Here is an 18,863-nt window from a genome sequence, read left to right on the forward strand (position 1 = left end):
AATGGGAAGAACGCATAACCATTTCAGCTATACATCCTTAAGCGTTGCTACAGGGGTTGTGCCAAGGGCCTCGTGGAGAGAGAAGGAGGGCAGTCTTCTGAGGTTGCAGGAGACCACTGGGTGGTGAAGATGGAGCAATAAAGGTCACATGCTGGGATGTGCCAGCACATAAAACCAGAGACTACACTTCAGCTTAATTTCACATCATTTATTTTGTAGGCCACCTTGAACATGTCTTGGTACTGAAAGTCAGGGCATCAATACTGCAATACACACATAAACACATAAAATAATGGAGGGATTTGAGGATGAAAAGCTTTGTCTTCACAATAAGCATATCCCAGAAATTTCATTGGAATTGAGACACCGCAGAGGACGAAACGCACAAATGGATTATTAGGGGGAACTGAGCAAAGTTCTTAGAGGGAACAATGGCCGATTTCTCTCCTGGGCTAGCTGAAGAGACACCTGTTCTGTAAGTAGAGCAAAGTCAGGGAGTTTTATGAGGTGTTGTTGGAGAGAGGAACCCAAAGAAGGCAGAGATTAAAACACTCAGTAGAAATTTGGGGTGGAAGTGGATCCGGACGCCGTAGGCAGGATCAGACGCATGATTCAAACCCAAGCGCCAAGGCAGGCAACGAGGAACAACTGGCCTGGTCAAAGCCCAGGGAGTGGAAACAGGGAATCGGTCCTGGCAAACCAACAGCAACAAACCTGTGGTGGTGGCTACTGGATTGAGATGGAGCTGGCTTCTGGCGGAGCAGGCCTGGGATGGAAGATAGCTTGGGTGAGTCAAAGTTGAGATGGAGACAAGTCATGGCTGAACAAGGTCTGGTGGGGCAGGCGAGCAGGAGTAGAAGACACAGGTACCTGAGTTTACAGGAGAAAAGGACATTGTATGTGGACCATTCCGTGGGACGTTAGGTCCCTTCCCCTCCAGACCTTGAGCTCCCCTGCGATTTGAGTCGATTGCTGGGAAGCCGGGATTGTAGGGGAGAGGGGATGCTTGGGTTGAAAGGTGGTGGTCAAAACTGTACGGTGGGCGGGTCCTGATGGGGTTCAGCCCTCGAGAGGGACTGTCTGCAAAACCAGCCTAACCCACACTGAAGGCATGGGAGAAGGGGAGAACTTCTACACTGGAGTCTACAAAGCTCCTTCCCTCCCCAAAGTCTGCGGAAGGAGAGGCTGCGAAAACCAAGATGAGCAGTTTGCCAGACTAGGTGCTCCTCCGCAGCTCATTCAGGAATTCATCACTTGCTGTCTGCCAGGCTGTTTTTAAAATATTCGTTTGTTAAATTGTTCTGTTTGCCCTCCTGGGCTCCTTTGGGAAGAAGGGCGGGAACAAAATCAAGGAAATAAAGGAATAACAAGACCTTACTATAACAGCTGCTCAGCCTTCTCTGTGGGGAGGTTACTTTAAGTAATAGGTTTGACCACTGAATGTGTGAGCTTGTGTCTAAAGTCAATGGCTAGAACAAACACTTGCTGGATGTTTAATGGTTATTGTTATTGCGTTTGTCTAAAGACCAATAAAAAAAATTATTTTTTGGTTTTTATTTTAAAAAAGATGGCTGCCAGCAACAGTTAGTCCAAATTTACCTTTCCCCCCACCCCTTTCCAGAGGAAAAGCTTCTATCTCTTCCAGATCCTTCTGAGTCTGCTGAGGCATGTTCCCAGGAAGTTTCCTGAAGGCTGCTCCTCCTGCCCCAAGGCCTCCGTTATGTCGGATACCGCCATTTTGAGGTGGGATGATTTATTTTCCACTTTCACAAGATCCAGGACTAAGTGAGGGGGGAAAGGAAAACACAGAGAACAGCCACAGAGAGACGCTTTCACTGCTTCCTTTTTTTGTTTTTGTTTTTTAAATATATTTTTAGAATTATTAGCATTATTTGCTGATTTACACACATCTTGGTTGCCAAGGTGGCTTCTAAACAGTTTACAAGCGTTAAGCCATGATATATCTATCTAGATACAGTCATACTTCGGGTTGAAGTCCCTTCAGGTTAAGGCTTTTCGGGTTGCGATCCGTGGCGACCCAGAAGTAACAGAACGCATTACTTCCGGGTTTCGCCACTTGCGCATGCGCAGACGCTCAAAATGATGTCGCACACATGTGTGGAAGCGGTAAATCGTGACCCACGCATGCACAGACGCGCGGACATGGGTTGTGTTCGCTTCAGGATGCGAACGGGGCTCCGGAACGGATCCCGTTTGCATCCAGAGGTACCACTGTATAGATATGCACATACACTCATAACCAAGATGCACAATAAAATAATTCCATCAAGACACTAAAGAAATATGCAGTTTTATAACTGAAACACTTTTCCTTTTATTTATAACTAATTGGTTACATTGCTGTAACCCATCCTGGGACCTAGTCGTGAAAAGGTGGATAAGGAAACTTCCTGCAATGAAGACCATGGCATACAAAGGATAGATACCAACTCTAAGGGGTCAGGTTCCTTTGGGCCCCCGAATACAATTTTTTGGGGGAGTGAAATATACCAACTCAGTACATAACAGGGAGCACATCCTGTGCACATTATGTACATGTCATCGCCCCCCAATCTTCTGCTCAAGAGACCTTGGGCCAGCCAGCCACTCTCAGCCTAACCTACTGTACTTCACAGGGCCGTTGTCATGATTAATTGAGGAGGGGGGCCACCACAAACGCCCCCTTGAACTCCTTGGAGAAAAAAAGGTGGAGTATAAATCCAATGCAAAAAAAGGAAGAAGAGGTAGAGTCAGAAACCCAATAGAAGGAGGCGGCAGAGCCAGAATTGGGCAGGGCAGGGGCACCCAAACATCATTCCTACTCACCGGTCGCAATGGCATTTGCTGTTCCTTGGTGCTTTGACTCCTGAGCAATGATTTCTAGGGATAGAAATGCCCGCCGTGTGCCTGGTCAGAAAGGGCTGCCACTTCCCGAATGACAAACAAATGTTGAAGCAGGGAGAGATGCCAGCAACAGGTTTTGCCAGGAGCTACAGGGTGAACGCAGGGGCGCGGGTGGCGCTGTGGGTTAAACCACAGAGCCTAGGGCTTGCTGATCAGGAGGTCAGCGGTTCGAATCCCCACAATGGGGTGAGCTCCCATTGCTCAGTCCCTGCTCCTGCCAACCTAGCAGTTTAAAAACACGTCAAAGTGCAAGTAGATAAATAGGTACCGCTCCAGCGGGAAGGTCAATGGCGTTTCCGTGTGCTGCTCTGGTTCACCAGAAGTGGCTTAGTCCTGCTGGCCACATGATCTGGAAGCTGTACGCCGGCTCCATCGGCCAATAAAGTGTGATGAGCGCCGCAACCCCAGAGTCGTTCACGACTGGACCTAATGGTCAGGGGTCCCTTTACCTTTACCTTTTTACAGGGTGAACGCAGTTTAGGCGAGCCGACTCCTTGCTCCCTATTCCAGCACTACCAAGGGAATTGCAATAGCCCAATGGCAGAGCACATGTCTCCACAGGCCAAAGGGAGTGGGTTCAGTTAGGAGAAGTCACAATGCTTAGCCACGCCATTTCAGAAATGGCAGCACAGTTAGAGCTTTTCCCACTTCCCTGGCACATTCTGCCCCTAACTCGCTCTAGAGGCAAGTGAAAAATTAATGGCTCAGCTCAGCATGGATTCATTTAGGATAGCCACTGACAGGGCAAATGAAAACTGTACATGACTGTGGAAAACTTGTTCTTTCATCTTCGTCCTGCCCTTGCGATTCCTGCATTGCAGGTGGTTGAACCAAATGACCCCTTGCCTTCTCCCAACACTACGATTCCATCATTCATCTCCAGCTCAAACCTAAGGCTAAGAATGTGAGACTGCATTTTCTGTCCCTTCATCCTCTGGTGCTTGGTAAATTCAGGCTGTGCAGCTACAGTATTTGTGCAACAAACGCTCCTCCCCAAAATATTGGACTTTCTGCAGTAAGGAAAAGTGAACTGGAAAGTGTGGGAGATCAGCTGCGTTGACCCAATGTCATCTAACCACCTCACAAACAAATCAGAACAAGCACTTATTAAATAGCCTCCGTCCTGCAAATATATCAGGATGAATCTACTGTATGTTTTGGAAAATGGTTTGTACGTTGCCTGTTTTCTAGGCATTCTGACGCCTCTTGGGATACCAAACCTGACAAGAGCATTCCTGAGGTGAGGGGTTTAGGTTCTAGGCACCATTTTGAATCAAGATGGCAGCCCCAAATGTGACTTTGCCTTGACTGTACCTCCTTGTTTGGCATAAGTATGGCCAGCTCTCAAGATATTGCCGCCAAACTCGCCATGAGAGCTCTTGAGGCAGGTGTGGCAGTTTTTGTGGACACTGGGATCCCAGGCGCCATTTTGAATCAAAGATGGCAGACCAACTTTGGTGTGACTTCACCTGCTTTATGATGCGATGGGTCCAATCTCACAAATCACACTATCCATTTTTAAAAAGCACCGTATTTTGGGGTTTCAAAAAATTCCCTGGGCAGCGCCACACACTCCCCATGCGTGCTTAATAAGCAGGAGATCTGGAAGTTTTAAAGGGCAGGGAACTGTCCTCTGCTGCTGTTGTTTCCCAGAGACATTGTCTGAAGCACCATGTGCATAACTAATGTAAATGATTGCTCAATAATTTCACAATAAACATAACTTGCCTAACAGCCTGATGGCTCCATCTCTCAAAGGGGTTCGGGGGTTTTCCAGGTAAGCAAAGGCCTGATCCAGAAGAATGGCTTCCCCTTGTTCTCTGTAGCGCTTCACCTGGGAGGCAGGTCCAAAAGAGAAGGGAGCTGTGTGAGGAAATTCTCCCTTCCTTCCAATGCATGCCATTCCTCACGAGCAAGGATGGAGCCTGGGCAGGGTCGACCCAAGCCTACCAGTCTTGCACAAGAACATCAGTAGAACGTACTGGACCAGGCCAGCCGTCCATCTAGTCCAGCATCGTGTTCTCACAGAGGCCGACCAGATGACTCTTCTGGGAAACCCGCAAGCAGGATTTGAACACAAGACCAACTCTCCCCTCCTGTGGGTTCCAGCAACTGGGTTTTGGAAGTGTGGCTGCCTCCAACCACGGAGGCAGAGCACAGCCATCAAGGTTGGTTGCCATCAACAGCCATCTCCCCCATGAATTCTTCTAATCCTCTTTGAAGACACTCAGGTCAGTGACCGTTACTAACTCCTGTGGGAGGCAGTTCCATAGTTTAACCATGCACTGCGTGGATAGTCTTCTGCAGAGAGAAGGGAATGCAGTAGGAGGCAAAGGTGGACTTGCCTGTTCTGGTTCCTCTCAATCTCCCAATCTTCCACCCTTAAGTTCAGTTTTCTACACTGCCACATCAGTTTGCAATTACTATTATTAGCTGTTTTTTATTGTTTGTTTGTTTGCTTGTTATTATTATTATTATTTTATTATTGTTGTTAGCCGCCCTGAGCTTGGCTTCGGCTGGGGAGGGTGGGATATAAATAAAAATTATTATTATTATTATTATTTTAATAAGTCTTCATGAAAATTCAGCAGTATTGCTGTGCGTATTTCTCACAACAACAACAACAACAACAACAATTTATTATTTCTAACCTGCCCATCTGGCTGGGTTTCCCCTTCCACTCTCCCAACAGAATATTAAAAACATGATAAAACATCAAACATTAAAAACTTCCCTAAACAGGGCTGCCTTCAGATGTCTTCTGAAAGTCAGATACTTGTTTATTTCCTTGACTTCTGATGGGAGGCTGTTCCACAGGGCGGGTGCCACTACCGATAAGACCCTCTGCCTGGTTCCCTGTAACCTCACTTCTTGCGGTGAGGGAACCGCCAGAAGGCCCTCAGAGCTGGACCTCAGTGTCCAGGCTGGATGATAGAGGTGGGGACGCTCCTTCAGGTATACTGGGCCGAGGCCATTTAGGGCTTTAAAGGTCAGCACCAACACTTTGAATTTTAGGGCCAGTGTTATATGGTCTTGGTGACCACTCCCAGTCAGCAGTCTAGCTGCCGCATTCTGGATTAGTTGCAATTTCCAGGTCACCTTCAAAGGTAGTCCCATGTAGAGCGCATGACAGTAGTCCAAGTGGGAGATAACCAGAGCATGCACCACTCTGGTGAGACAGATAGCGGGCAGGGAGGGTCTCAGCCTATGTACCAGATGGAGCTGGTAAACAGCTGCCCTGGACACAGAATTGACCTGTGCCTCCATGGACAGCTGTGAGTCCAAAATGACTCCCAGGCTGCGCACCTGGTCCTTCAGGGGCACAGTTACCCCATTCAGGACCAGGGAGTCCTCCACACCTGCCCACCCCCTGACCCCCCAAAACAGTACTTCTGTCTTGTCAGGATTCAACCTCAATCTGTTTGCTGCCATCCATCCTCCAACCGCCTCCAGGCACTCACACAGGACCTTCACCGCCTTCATTGGTTCCGATTTAAAAGAGAGGTAGAGCTGGGTGTCATCTGCATACTGATGAACACCCAGCCTAAACCCAAATAGGCACATATTTGCATGCAATTTTGCCTCACACAAACATTTTCCCCAAAGCACTTTTTTGCTGTATAGTGCAGGCTATTTCCACCAATATGTGCATTTTTATTTTTATTTATTCATTCAATTTATATGCCAACCAAGGATCACAGGGTGGTTTTTAGTATAAAAACACAAAATACACAATGTAACAACAACAGTAAAATCAAAACCCAATTTCCTCCCCATCGCTCTCTGGCTGCCCACTCCCTGAAATACAACATAAACAAGAGGCGCTCACAAGACTTTTGCAGAAGTTCCAGGTTTCGTTTTCCTGGATGGAAAACTGGATGAAGGATTTCAGAAACTTGTCAGCTCTTCTCAGAGTGATCCAACACATCTGTAAAAGAAGTGAGGGTGGGAGTAACAGCTGCTGAAAACTCAGGCAGAATATTGAAGAATAAATTAATATGGATAATAATAATAATAATAATAATTACTAATATACAGCCCTACTTCCATAAATCTTGGGGCAGTTCACCACAAAAAAAATATATAAAAAAACACCCTGCCGGGAGGATTGCACAACCACACTGCGATCAGCCCCCCTCCGGGAGGATCGGACTGCGATTGGCCCCCCACCGGATCATGCCACCTCGCGGATTGCCCCCGAGGGTGGATCGGCCTGCCCCCATGGGCGGATCTCTGCTCCGGGTCCCCGAGTGGCTAGCTCCGCCATTGACAAGCCTAAATCGTTGCGCTAATGGAATGAGGGCTTGAACACCAGTTTCTGACATCCTAGCCAAGAGGCCTTGCTGCTTTCTTTCCCCCCTTTTTAAAAATATATTTTTATGAAAGATTTCTTGGTTTACAAAAGTATGTGCAATGTCTCTTTTTTCATGTTCCGTTTTCTACAGATCAGTTTCATTTGTTGTGAGACATTAGTGTTACATTAGGAAGAAAAGGGGGAAGGAGGTGGAGGGGGGAATAGTGGGTGGGGTGGGGTCGGGGGGCAATGCTTCTATTCTACTTAGTGTATGTGTGGGGTTTTGTGTCAGCGTCACTTGTGTGGGTTCTCTTTACTATTCGCTTGTATTGCTTTAGTGGTGAGAGAGGTTGGCGGTGGCCTAGGGTGTGGTTGGTTGTCTTTGATTGGCTGTAGTGAAATTTGTTTTTATGTGTGAGTGGGGTGTGTGTGTGTGTGTGTGTGTGTGTGTGTGTGTGTGTTTGAATCAGGTTAGCCAGATTGATTTGTGTGCTGTTGGTGGATTTGTGTCATTGTCTTGTTGGGCTGTGTATGTGATAAAGGGGAGCTATACCAGGGTGAAGGCATCTTCTTCTATTTGTCCCCATGTCAGTTTCAGTTTGTTGGTTAGTTTTTCTAATAAGGCTGTTTCCCATACTACTGGGTACCATTGGTCTATGCTTATTCCTGACAGGTCTCTCCAGTGTCTGGTTATGATGCTTCTAGCTGCTGAGAGTAGGCAGGTTATGAGTTCTTTGTGTTGTGAGTGGGCATTATTGTCTTGGAAGATGTTTAGTAGGGCCAGTTCTGGGGTGACTTCTAATACCTGCTTAGTTATTTTGCATAGCTTTTGTATGATTGCTGTCCAGAAGAGTTGGATTTGGGGACATTCCCACCACATGTGGAGATATGTGCCTGTGGAGGTGCATCCTCTCCAGCATTTTGGTGAGGCTCCTGGGCGTATTAGCGTTAGTTTCCGTGGTGTTAGGTACCACCTGTGAGTTTCAAAGTGAGTTCTTTCCTTTTCACTGATATGGATTTGAAGGGAGGTTTAGACCACATTCTAGTCCATTGGGTGGGGTTAATCTCATAGCCTATGTCGTCCTCCCATTATTACCGGTATTTTTTATTATGTCTAGGGGGTTTGTGAGTGCAAAATATGGTCTGAAGCTCAACATCAAAAAAACGAAGATCATGGCCACTGGTCCCATCACCTCCTGGCAAATAGAAAGGGAAGAAATGGAGGCAGTGAGAGATTTTACTTTCTTGGGCTCCCTTATCACTGCAGATGGCGACAGCAGCCACAAAATTTAAAAATGCCTGCTTCTTGGGAGAAAAGCAATGACAAACCTAGACAGCATCTTAAAAGGTAGAGACATCACCTTGTCAACAAAGGTCACTATAGTAAAAACTATGGTTTTCCCAGTAGTGATGTATGGAAGCGAGAGCTGGACCATTAAGAAGGCTGATCGCCGAAGAATTGATGCTTTTGAATTCTGGTGCTGGAGGAGACTCTTGAGAGTCCCATGGACTGCAAGAAGATCAAACCGATCCATTCTGAAGCAAATCAGCCCTGAATGCTCACTGGAAGGACAGATCCTGAAGCTGAGACTCCAATACTTTGGCCACCTCATGAGAAGAGAAGACTCCCTGGAAAAGACCCTGATGTTGAGAAAGATGGAGGGCACAAGGAGAAGGGGACAGCAGAGGACGAGATGGTTGGACAGTGTTCTCGAAACTACCAGCATGAGTTTGACCAAACTGCGGGAGGCAGTGGAAGAAAGAAGTGCCTGGCGCGCTCTGGTCCAGGGGGTCACGAAGAGTCGGACACGACTAAACAACTAAACAACAACAACAACAAAGGGGGTTTGTGGGATTTTGTAGTAGTATTTTGTATATTGCAGATACCATCCCTTTGCCGTGTCCCTTTGTTGTTATGAGATGGGACGCGGGTGGCGCTGTGGGTTAAACCACAGAGCCTAGGACTTGCCAATCAGAAGGTTGGTGGTTCAAATCCCCGCAACGGGGTGAACTCCCGTTGCTCGGTCCCTGCTCCTGCCCACCTAGCTGTTTGAAAGCATGTCAAAGTGCAAGTAGATAAATAGGTACCGCTCTGGCAGGAAGGTAAATGGCGTTTCTGTGGGCTGCTCTGGTTCACCAGAAGCGGCTTAGTCATGCTGGTCACATGACCCGGAAGCTGTACGCCGGCTCCCTCAACCAATAAAGCGAGATGAGCACCGCAACCCCAGAGTCGGCCACGACTGGACCTAATGGTCAGGGGTCCCTTTACCTTATTTTGTTGTTAGGAGGAGGTTTCTGAAGGTTGTCAAGGGCATGTAATTGGTGGCGTGTTAGCTAAGATTTGCTGCTTTTTGATGAACTGCATCAGCCTACCTTCTTCACTGGGACACTGTCCTGGAGATGGACCATCAGGGGGACCAGGCTCTGGAGAGCGAGCTCCTTCATCTGCTCTTTGCCTCCCCACCGGACGATCTCAAACAGGTTGCTGAAGGTGGAGATGGCAGCCAGTCTCACTTTGTTGGACGCCTGTGCCGAGAAGGGCGGAGAAATGCCGTCAGGGAAAGTGGAGGGCTGCTGTCCCCTTCAAGGGCCAGCCCAAGCTAGGATGCAGCGGCAGAGTCAATGAGCTCTCCAGGATCATGAAACGATCAGGGTCAGGACTGTGAGTGCCCTCAGGAGGGAAACACAATTCCTCCCGGATCTCCAGGGAAGGGCTAAGGAACCGCAGGCCCTGAACTCTGGCCCTCCAGGCTGCTCTGTCCGGCCCTTGGAACTCTCTGCAGGCCACACCCTCCTTCCACAGGCCATACACCCCCCCACTGGCCCTGCTTCACATTGTTTTTGCCTGGCTAGAATATGTATGGACCACAGAAAAAGGATTGTGGTGCGGGAGGGAAATCTATGAGGAAGAATAGTTGATCCTGCCTTGCATACAACAGCGGGAGGAGGAGGAAAAGGTGGGGAGAGAATCGTAGAATTGTAGAGTTTGAAGGGACCCCGAGGGTCATCTAGTCCAAACTCCTGCAATCCAATAATCTTTTGCCCAACATGGGGCTCAAATCCATGGACCTGAGATTAAGAGTTATGCTGTACTGCAGGCGTAGGCAAACTCGGCCCTCCAGACGTTTTGGGACTACAACTGCCATCATCCCTGACCACTGGTCCTGTTAGCTAGGGATGATGGGAGTTGTAGTCCCAAAAAATCCGGCGGGCCAAGTTTGCCTATGCCTGCTATATCGACTGAGCTATCCAGCTCAGTCGGGTGTCATAAATTTTCATCCCAAGCAGCAGAACAGATGGAGCAGACCCTGGCCATTCTCAGTGCCATTGCCAGGCACAGGATTGCACCAGGAAATAACTCCCATCCCTTCTGAAGATACACTTGGTTATACTTTTCCCAACCAGTTCCATCTCTGTTGTGTACTGAGTTGAATAGGATTCAGAATGCAGCAGTCTGATTGGTCCTAGAACAATAGGGTCCAGAATGCAGCAGTCTGATTGGTCCACAGGAGTCACCCAATCCAGCTCCAGGTGGAAGTGAATCCGCAACCTGATTGGCCTACAGGTGAATCCCGGAATTAGCCAATCACATGGCGCCCATTGTGTAAATAATGTATATAAAGCAGGCATTCTGTGGGAACTTCCATTCCTCCTCACCACTATGAGCTGAATAAAGAGCATGAAATCCACTCTCGACTCCGAGTATATTTCAATCTCCTTTAACTCCCAGCCCCCCAAAGTAGAGATAATAGAGATAATAGAGATACATATGCATTTCGGGGGTAAAAAAACCAAAGTTGATGGTGCTCATATCTTGATCAAAGTGCTGGGTTGAAAGCGCAGTACAAAATGACAGGGAAAAGCTGTAGACACACACAAACAACTCTACACCCAACCACTGGGGCCTGCCCTGTGCCCACGGGTGCTGCCCCACTTGCACCTGGCCTGACTCACGTCGTCAAAAAGTGGCATCACACTGGTGGCCACCTCGACGGTGAGGGAGTTGACTTCCCTGCTCTCACACTTCAGGAGGTCTGGCAGGAGCCTGAGAGCCTTCACGTTGATGTCTCTGTCAGCCTCGCGCACCCTGGCTATGATATCTGGAAAGGCAGGCTTCAGTTTTTTCATCTGCGCGACACAAAAGGCTGAGTCACAGATCTCCAGAGAAACAACAAAGACAGGTACGTAGCTTTGAACAGAACACCAGATGCCACAGAGGGAAAGGCTTGCAGAGAACCAAAACCTCATGGCTGGTTCCCCGCCCTCCCTTGTCAAAAAGATTAAAATGGTGGCGTAGAAGACATGAACCAGAAAGTATTCGGATTCCACACCATTAAAAATAAGCATCTGCACATGCAGATGTTCCTTATGAATTCTACATCTGTTCACCAAACTGTCGGAGAGTTTGCAGGAATAAAGGGATTTTTTTGGGAATGCCCACAGGTTGCTTTTATTCTGGAACAAAATTCATCAGGTGATACCAGATATTATCAAAACACATATTCAGATTTCTCCTCTGTTTTCCCTACTAAATACGTGGACATGTACCATGAAGACATTTTGCCGGAAGGAACATCCGACACAGATGTTGCTGGGATCCCTATGGCACAACAATGGAAATCGTAAAAAAACAACAACCCCAAAGACTAATATCATTATGGTATAAAAATATTTGGAATTTAGTTACTGCAGAAAAAAGTAACACATAAGCTATGGGTCTCTAATGGGCAGGAATATTCTGGTCATTTGTACTCAGTGTGGAGGGATTTTATTTCATATAGCATATTTTCAGACTTACAGGTATCTTATTCCCATGCCCTCTAGAGAAATGTGGCTGTCATGATCTTAGATTGTGTGTTATTATTCAATTCGTTTAGGTTTTGCATGCCCTGCCTTTAGTTGGATATCTGATTGAATTTTTGTTATTGTTTATTTATCTTTGTGGTTCTATAATAAATCGAAAACTGGTGATAATGATGATGATTATAATAATATTGAGAATACAGAACAGTGGTGGTCAACCTCTGTCCAGCAGGTGTAATTAGGCAACCAGCAATATCTAGAGCAAGGTTTCCCAAATGGGGGCTTCCAGCTGTTTTGGGACTACAATTCCCATCATCCCTGACTACTGGTCCTGCTAGCTAGGGATGATGGGAGTTGTAGTCCCAAAACAGCTGGAGACCTAAGTTTTGGAAACCCAGATCTAGAGGATGGTAGGCTCCCCACCCACTGGGAAGACCTATTGGTCTACTGGTAGATCACTGTGTGTGTCTCTCACCTTCTCTTGATGGCCCAAAAAGCAAATCATGCCGTCGAGAGCTAGGGATCTGAGCTCCAACCGGCTGGCCTTCACCTGCCGGCACAGCTGCTCAATGATGCTATCTTCCATAGCTGGTGCTAAGGCTCCCTTATGAAGGAACTAAAACAGAAGAAGAATGTGCAGAACTGGCAGCAGCAGGCCTTGAACATGAAAACATGAGAAGAGCCTGCTGGATTAGGCCAAAGAGGAGCAGAAGGAGGAGGCCAGGAGGTGGCAAGATGACATCGCAAGGGATTGTTGCCTTAGGAGAGCGAGAAAAATTATCAGGGATGAATCACACCCCAGCCATCCCCTGTTTAATCTTCTACCCTTGGGCAGGAGATATAGAAGTATAATCAGCCATACCAACAGGCTAAAAAATAGCTTCTATCCATGGCCTGTTAGGCTGTTGAAAAGAAAATGACACTGTGCAATTGACTTGCGAGGTGGTGTGTTGTTCGATAAGAGATTGAGTGTTGGGGGGGGGAGCTCGTTTAATTTCATTGTACACAGGTTGTACAATGACAATAAATGTATTATTTATTGCGTGCTGCGTGCTCCTTGGATGTGTCATCTTGAGGCGACTGCCTCAGCATGCCTTATGGGGGGGCCAGCTCTGCTTGCCAGACCTCCCTGTTTGGCCCACAAGGGCCAAATATGTGGCGTCAGGGCTTGCAAAGCTCTCTGCACTGGTCTCTGCAAACTCCTTCAAGCAGCTGAGACGCAGGGTTCGCAAAGCACAGGTGACCACAGCTAAGTTTTGTGGCTTGGGAGGTGCAGTGCGCTGAGCTCTGGAAGCCTTTGCAGTCCGCTGAAAACAACTATGCACAGCTTGATTTGCCAAAAATGTGGGTTGGGGGAATGGCTTTGGCTATGATGCTCTTGGGGGAAGCAGATGGGAATCTAAGAGGGGCTGGGGCGGATTAGCTGTACAATTAATCAGACCCACCTACCTCCATAAAACAAGGCTCACCTCAATTAAGAAAGGCATCACAGTGATGTGTTTCGGATATCCCTCGCTTTCCAGAATCTCCAGCAGGTAAGGCAACATCCTTTCGCTTCCCTCGCCCCTGACTATCTCTCTTGTCATTGAAAAACAGAAACACTGGGTGTCCAAAGCATTGCAAAATGGAGTGTTCTTCTCCCATGATCCAGCCAGCCATGTCTTCTTTCCTGATATTCTGTTCCATTTTCGGGGAACATGTGGAGCATACCGCCCTCTTGCTTCTCAGCCCTCCTGCTTTGACTACAGAGCTGTCATAACACACCACCTGAGCTAGCTATTGGGATACACAAGAAAGGCCCTGCAACAAAATGCTGCAGAGTGGATTCCATTCTCGCTGAATGGGTAACGGGGAGGACTGGACATGCTAGTGGCCCAATCCCAGCCATGATTAATTATTTGATTTCTCCATCAAAGTTTATGGGCAGCTCCTATTTTGGAGACACCTGAAAACGGCTTCTTGGTATGAACTGAGAAATGAACTACTGCAATGGGCTCTACGTGGGGCTACCTTTGAAGGTGACCCAGAAACCGCAACTAATCCAGAATGCGGCAGCTAGACTGGTGACTGGGAGCGGCCGCTGAGACCACATAACATCGGTCTTGAAAGACCTACATTGGCTCCCAGTATGTTTCCGAGCACAATTCAAAGTGTTGGTGCTGACCTTTAAAGCCCTAAACGACCTCAGTCCAGTATATCTGAAGGAGCATCTCCACCCCCATTGTTCTATCCGGACACTGAGGTCCAGCACCGAGGGCCTTCTGGCGGTTCCCTCACTGCGAGAAGCCAAGTTACAGGGAACCAGACAGAGGGCCTTCTTGGTAGTGGCGCCCTCCCTGTGGAACACCCTCCCACCAGATGTCAAAGAGAACAACAACTACCAGACTTTTAGAAGACATCTGAAGGCAGCCCTGTTTAGGGAAGCTTTTAATGTTTGATGTATTACAGTATTTTAATATTTTTTTGGAAGCCGCCCAGAGTGGCTGGGGAAGCCCAGCCAGATGGGCGGGGTATAAATAATAAATTATTATTATTATTATTATAAATTACCTATGTGGACAATGAAATGGTTTTAGACCTCAGAGTCTCTATCTCCCTCCTCCCTTTCAAGGTGCTTGGTTCCATTCACTCTCCCCTGCCCCCTTAGTCCACATTCAATGCCATCCAGACCCTTATGGGGCTGATATGAAGTTCCACGCCTTAGGGATCTTCCCCAAAGATTTCTGGAAACTCTTCAGATCTCGCTGCTCCTTTTAACAGCGATGTGCTTACCTGGCAAAGAGAGCGAGACCTTTCAGGTGGGTCCTGCGATGCAACAGGAGTTCTGAACCTCTCCTCTTGTTCATGATGAGGACGAGGTCCTCAACTCCTGCTCGCCTGATGAGGCCTTTGAAAGCTTTCAAAGCAGACCTGCACACAGAGCCAAATCCGTATTAGAATGGATTTCTTGTGCTGGGTTTACAGCAGTTCCTCAAAGAGGTGGGATGCATTACCTCAGTGATTTGGGTAGGCCATTGTGCCTCATAGTTTATGCTGGTAAAAGATAGCTGGCTCTCACAGGGGTTGGGGTGCGGAGACCAACTTGTGCTGAAGTTGTTCCCTTGATCACAGCAATCCTGGCTACCGTCACTCACATGTGAACCACACTCTGCTAAGCATTTCGAAGAAAACACCCATGCATTTTCAGGCTTTTTTCTGCATGCAGCCTTGAGGACCAGAAACTTGCGAAAGCACAGCCTGGCGTGACAATGCAGAAGCTGCCATTCTTCAATTGGAGGCTGTCTCTGTGTGTCATGTCACAAATTAAAAAGACAATTTCCCAAAAAACAACCTTGGGCCGGACGAGGAGCGAAGTCCGGCTCGGCAGGGAGCTGCGTGCACGCGTCCGGCCGCCCTGGCTACAGCAGTATCAGTCAACCCTGCCTGTGACAAACAGGGAAAATCGGATGAACCAAAAGAAGCGCACCTGAAAGGAGCAGGAGTGGTGGGGATCTCCTGGCGGATGCAGGCGGTCGTGTAGACATCCGTCTCCTCTGGTGTAAAGTACACGGCGAAGGAGATCTGGCAGAGGACTGCTATCGACAGCGTGGTGAACATCTCTCTCAGCACCTCCCGGCAGGCTGGGGACGGGCGCCTCAAGATCTCATAAAACGCTGCGTTGGCCTGGGAGGTCGGTCAAGGCGCCTGATCGTACCTGAGCAAGGAGAGGAATTTCCCGCCCACTTCCCTTCCCGGCCACGTCCTTAGGTGCCTCAAATGGTCACCCGGACGCCGAAGGGGCATCTCTGGGCTCTGTTTCATTTTGCCGCCTGAGGCAAGGGTGCCGCCCCCCCCCTTGCCTCCCTTACCGGGGTCGTGTGGCGGCTTTGGGAGAGGAAGCTGGAACCTGCTGCCACTGCGTGACCCAGCCGTGGCAGGGATGGGTGCTGTGCCTGCAGTGGCACTGCCCCATGGAAATCTGCTGCCCGAGGCAGGTCGCTTCCCTCTGCCTCGTGGGCAGGCTGGCCCCGGGGATGGGCAATGGCGATGTCACGCACAGGGCCGCTTTGCTCTTTGGGTGCTTTCTTGGGGGCCAGAGTCCTGCCAGCACTTACAGCCAAGGGTCGCAAGGAGGCCTTAACCCTGTGGCCATCCCAGTAGATCGGCTGCTCTTGCAGGATGGACTGCAGCACGCCCAGGGCCTTCTGCGCAGTGTCAGAGAAGCAGGTTAAGCTGCTCCACATGGCGGAGGCGGTGCTGCGAGGGGGGGAGAAGCAGGGGCTTCGGTTGGCGCACAAAATGCGTTCAGATTACGGCGAAACGAGAGAAAGGCGATTTAGACCAGTATGTGTGTGGTGCCCCTCTCTTCAAGAGCACTGGCTAGGCAGTGATATGGGACTTAGGACTGGAGGAATCGTTCTGTGGGATTGGAGAAAGATGGAGCGTAACTTGTGAATAAATGTGCTTTCAATTTTTTAAAAAGGAAAAGAGCATTGGCTGTTCTACTGTTCTCCACGACCTATTGTTGTGAGCAGGGATGTTCAGCTCTGACGAATATGAGAGAGCGGAAAAGAGAAAGGCGTCTCTGCGTTGATGAGATGAGTGTTTGCTTGTCTCAAATTAGACCCAGGACTCAGCTATACAGCTGCAAACATAACGTTTTGAGTACATCATACATAGAACTATATATAAAAAATATTAAAAAGTCAAGTAGCACCTTAGAGACCTACTAAGTTTGTTCTTGGTATGAGCTTTCGTGTGCATGCACACTTCTTCAGATACGATGCATGCACACGAAAGCTCATACCAAGAACAAATTTAGTTGGTCTCTAAGGTGCCACTGGACATTTTTTTTTTTTAATTTTTAAAATATATTTCTACTGCGTCAGACCAACACGAATACCTACCTGAATCATGACACTAGATGGCAGTGATGAGCTTATGGCAAATTCAATATATTTTTCAAAACGCTTTTTAAAAAAAGCATTTTCAGAGTGTTTTTTAATGCGTGTCTAGATTCCACCCTGGTATAAGTGAGATTACCTGGGAAAAGCAACCTCTCACTGAGTTTGTACACATACTTAAGTTTCATGCTCGTTTATAATTACATTTTGGAAATGATTCACCTTCTTACATAGCTGTATTGTTTGATACTTTCTGGACATCCCATGATCATATTACAAAGTAGTTGTGTTCTGTGTTATAAATCAAGCACTGCTAGGAGTTATTACTTTTTGTTTCCCAATATATTTTTATTGACAAAAATTCGGTGTGGCGTAGGCAAATTTGTACAGTGGTACCTCAGGTTAAGTACTTAATTCGTTCCAGAGGTCCGTTTTTAACCTGAAACTGTTCTTAACCTGAAGCACCACTTTAGCTAATGGGGCCTCCTGCTGCCGCCGCGCCGCTGGAGCACAATTTCTGTTCTCATCCTGAAGCAAAGTTCTTAACCCGAGGTAATATTTCTGGGTTAGCGGAGTCTGTAACCTGAAGCGTATGTAACCTGAAGTGTATGTAACCCGAGGTACCACTGTATTCTGAAAGTGTGGCCCAGAGAAAAAAGTTTGAGAACCACTGATTTAGCCAGTACGAAAAGGATTTTAAATCAAAAATTTTTATCCCCCTGTCCATCCCTCTCACCTGTCACACTGGACAGAGCAGGCCAGGAGAGTCTTCACTACATCCTGAGGGCGGCTCTTCCCCAGAAGCAAGAGGAACCTGAAGACTTCCAGGCGGGCCTGAGGGTCTCCAATGTGCTCCAGACTGAAATACATGAACCTGGTGGTTTTGGGCACCTGCGGGGGGAAGAGAGGTGGGAAGAGGTGACTGGGGAGAGAGGAGAAGGGGGAACAGGAGGCTCCAAGGCAGCGTACCTTTATGAAAACGGGCTGGGGGTCCCTCAGCATGGCTTTCAGCATCAGGATGGCAGCCTTCGTGTTGTAAAGGTTGTCGTCCCTCATGCCCTTGATGGCTGCTAGGAGGAAGTCCATCTGCTCGTCGGCATGCAGGCATTTTTTGAATTTCTGAAAACGGAGGGGGTCCCTTGAAAGCCTGCTGACGGTTACACCAAAGAGCTGGGATCCACCATGGTTGGGATCATATATTGGGATCAGCCGACTTGCTATGAGACCCTCCTTAAGATCAGTCGGTAGAGCATGAGGCTCTTAATCCCATGGTCATGGATTCGAGTCTCACTTTGGGCCAAAACTTCTTGCATTGTAGGGGATTGGATTAGAACGGGGTTTCCCAAACTTGGGTCTCCAGCTCTTGTTGGACTACAGCTTCCATCTTCCTTATCTTGCAGGACCAGTGCTCAAGGATCATGGGAGTTGTACTCCAAAAAGAGCTGGAGACCCACGTTTGGGAAACCCTGGACAAGAGGATCCTTGTGGTCCCTTCCAGTTCTATGATTCTGATGCTGCAGAAAAGGTTGCAGTGCTCTCCTTATGCATAGGAAAGACAACAGTGCAGTGTTAGGGCTCATCCACACTTCTAACCAGTGCTAAAAATGGAGGCCAACCAATTGACCTTTGCAGTAAAAATTGATTTTACTTGGGGGAAAGTTGTGGGGCAAATGGATGTGTGGATGAGCCCTCTGAGCGGGGACTGGGACTAGGAATTAAAAATCTGCATTAAATGGTCCTATTCAGGATTTTTACCTGACAGCCAGACAGCCAAGCCATTTCTTGGATACTCCATTGCATCCCCTCTCCCTCTACTTTTTTTTTATTATCCCTGCTGCCCCCACCATCACTGTTTTCTGAGTGCTGGGCATTTTTCATATTCATTCATTCTTTTTTTAAACTCTCTCATTGAAACGATCTCAGATACAGCAGTGGGGCAGAGAAGAACCTTTGAAGAGCCACTGGCAGTCAAACACAGT

General features: G+C 47.9%; 1 protein-coding gene across 8 annotated transcripts in view; it reads right to left on the minus strand.

Annotated features, from left to right (window-relative positions):
- Positions 1–193: 193 nt before the first annotated feature.
- LOC307216961 (maestro heat-like repeat-containing protein family member 7) overlaps positions 194–18,863 on the minus strand; it is a 28,739-nt gene continuing 10,069 nt past the window's right edge. For 7 of the 8 annotated variants that reach the window (XM_079977860.1, XM_079977858.1, XM_079977857.1 and 4 more), the window contains 13 exons: positions 17,854–18,003; positions 17,621–17,775; positions 16,096–16,237; positions 15,468–15,664; positions 14,774–14,911; positions 13,471–13,579; positions 12,477–12,617; positions 11,153–11,326; positions 9,572–9,724; positions 6,734–6,832; positions 2,827–4,738; positions 1,600–1,781; positions 194–870 (listed from right to left, as the gene is read on the minus strand). In XM_079977860.1, coding sequence (XP_079833986.1) covers positions 4,613–4,738; positions 6,734–6,832; positions 9,572–9,724; positions 11,153–11,326; positions 12,477–12,617; positions 13,471–13,579; positions 14,774–14,911; positions 15,468–15,664; positions 16,096–16,237; positions 17,621–17,775; positions 17,854–18,003 — 1,584 coding nt within the window. In that variant the 3' untranslated portion in view covers positions 194–870; positions 1,600–1,781; positions 2,827–4,612. The remainder of the gene's footprint in view (positions 871–1,599; positions 1,782–2,826; positions 4,739–6,733; positions 6,833–9,571; positions 9,725–11,152; positions 11,327–12,476; positions 12,618–13,470; positions 13,580–14,773; positions 14,912–15,467; positions 15,665–16,095; positions 16,238–17,620; positions 17,776–17,853; positions 18,004–18,863) is intronic. The other variant, XM_079977859.1, reaches the window with a different exon arrangement.

Source organism: Podarcis cretensis (assembly GCF_951804945.1).
Source record: "Podarcis cretensis genome assembly, chromosome: 5".
Taxonomy (NCBI): domain Eukaryota; kingdom Metazoa; phylum Chordata; class Lepidosauria; order Squamata; family Lacertidae; genus Podarcis; species Podarcis cretensis.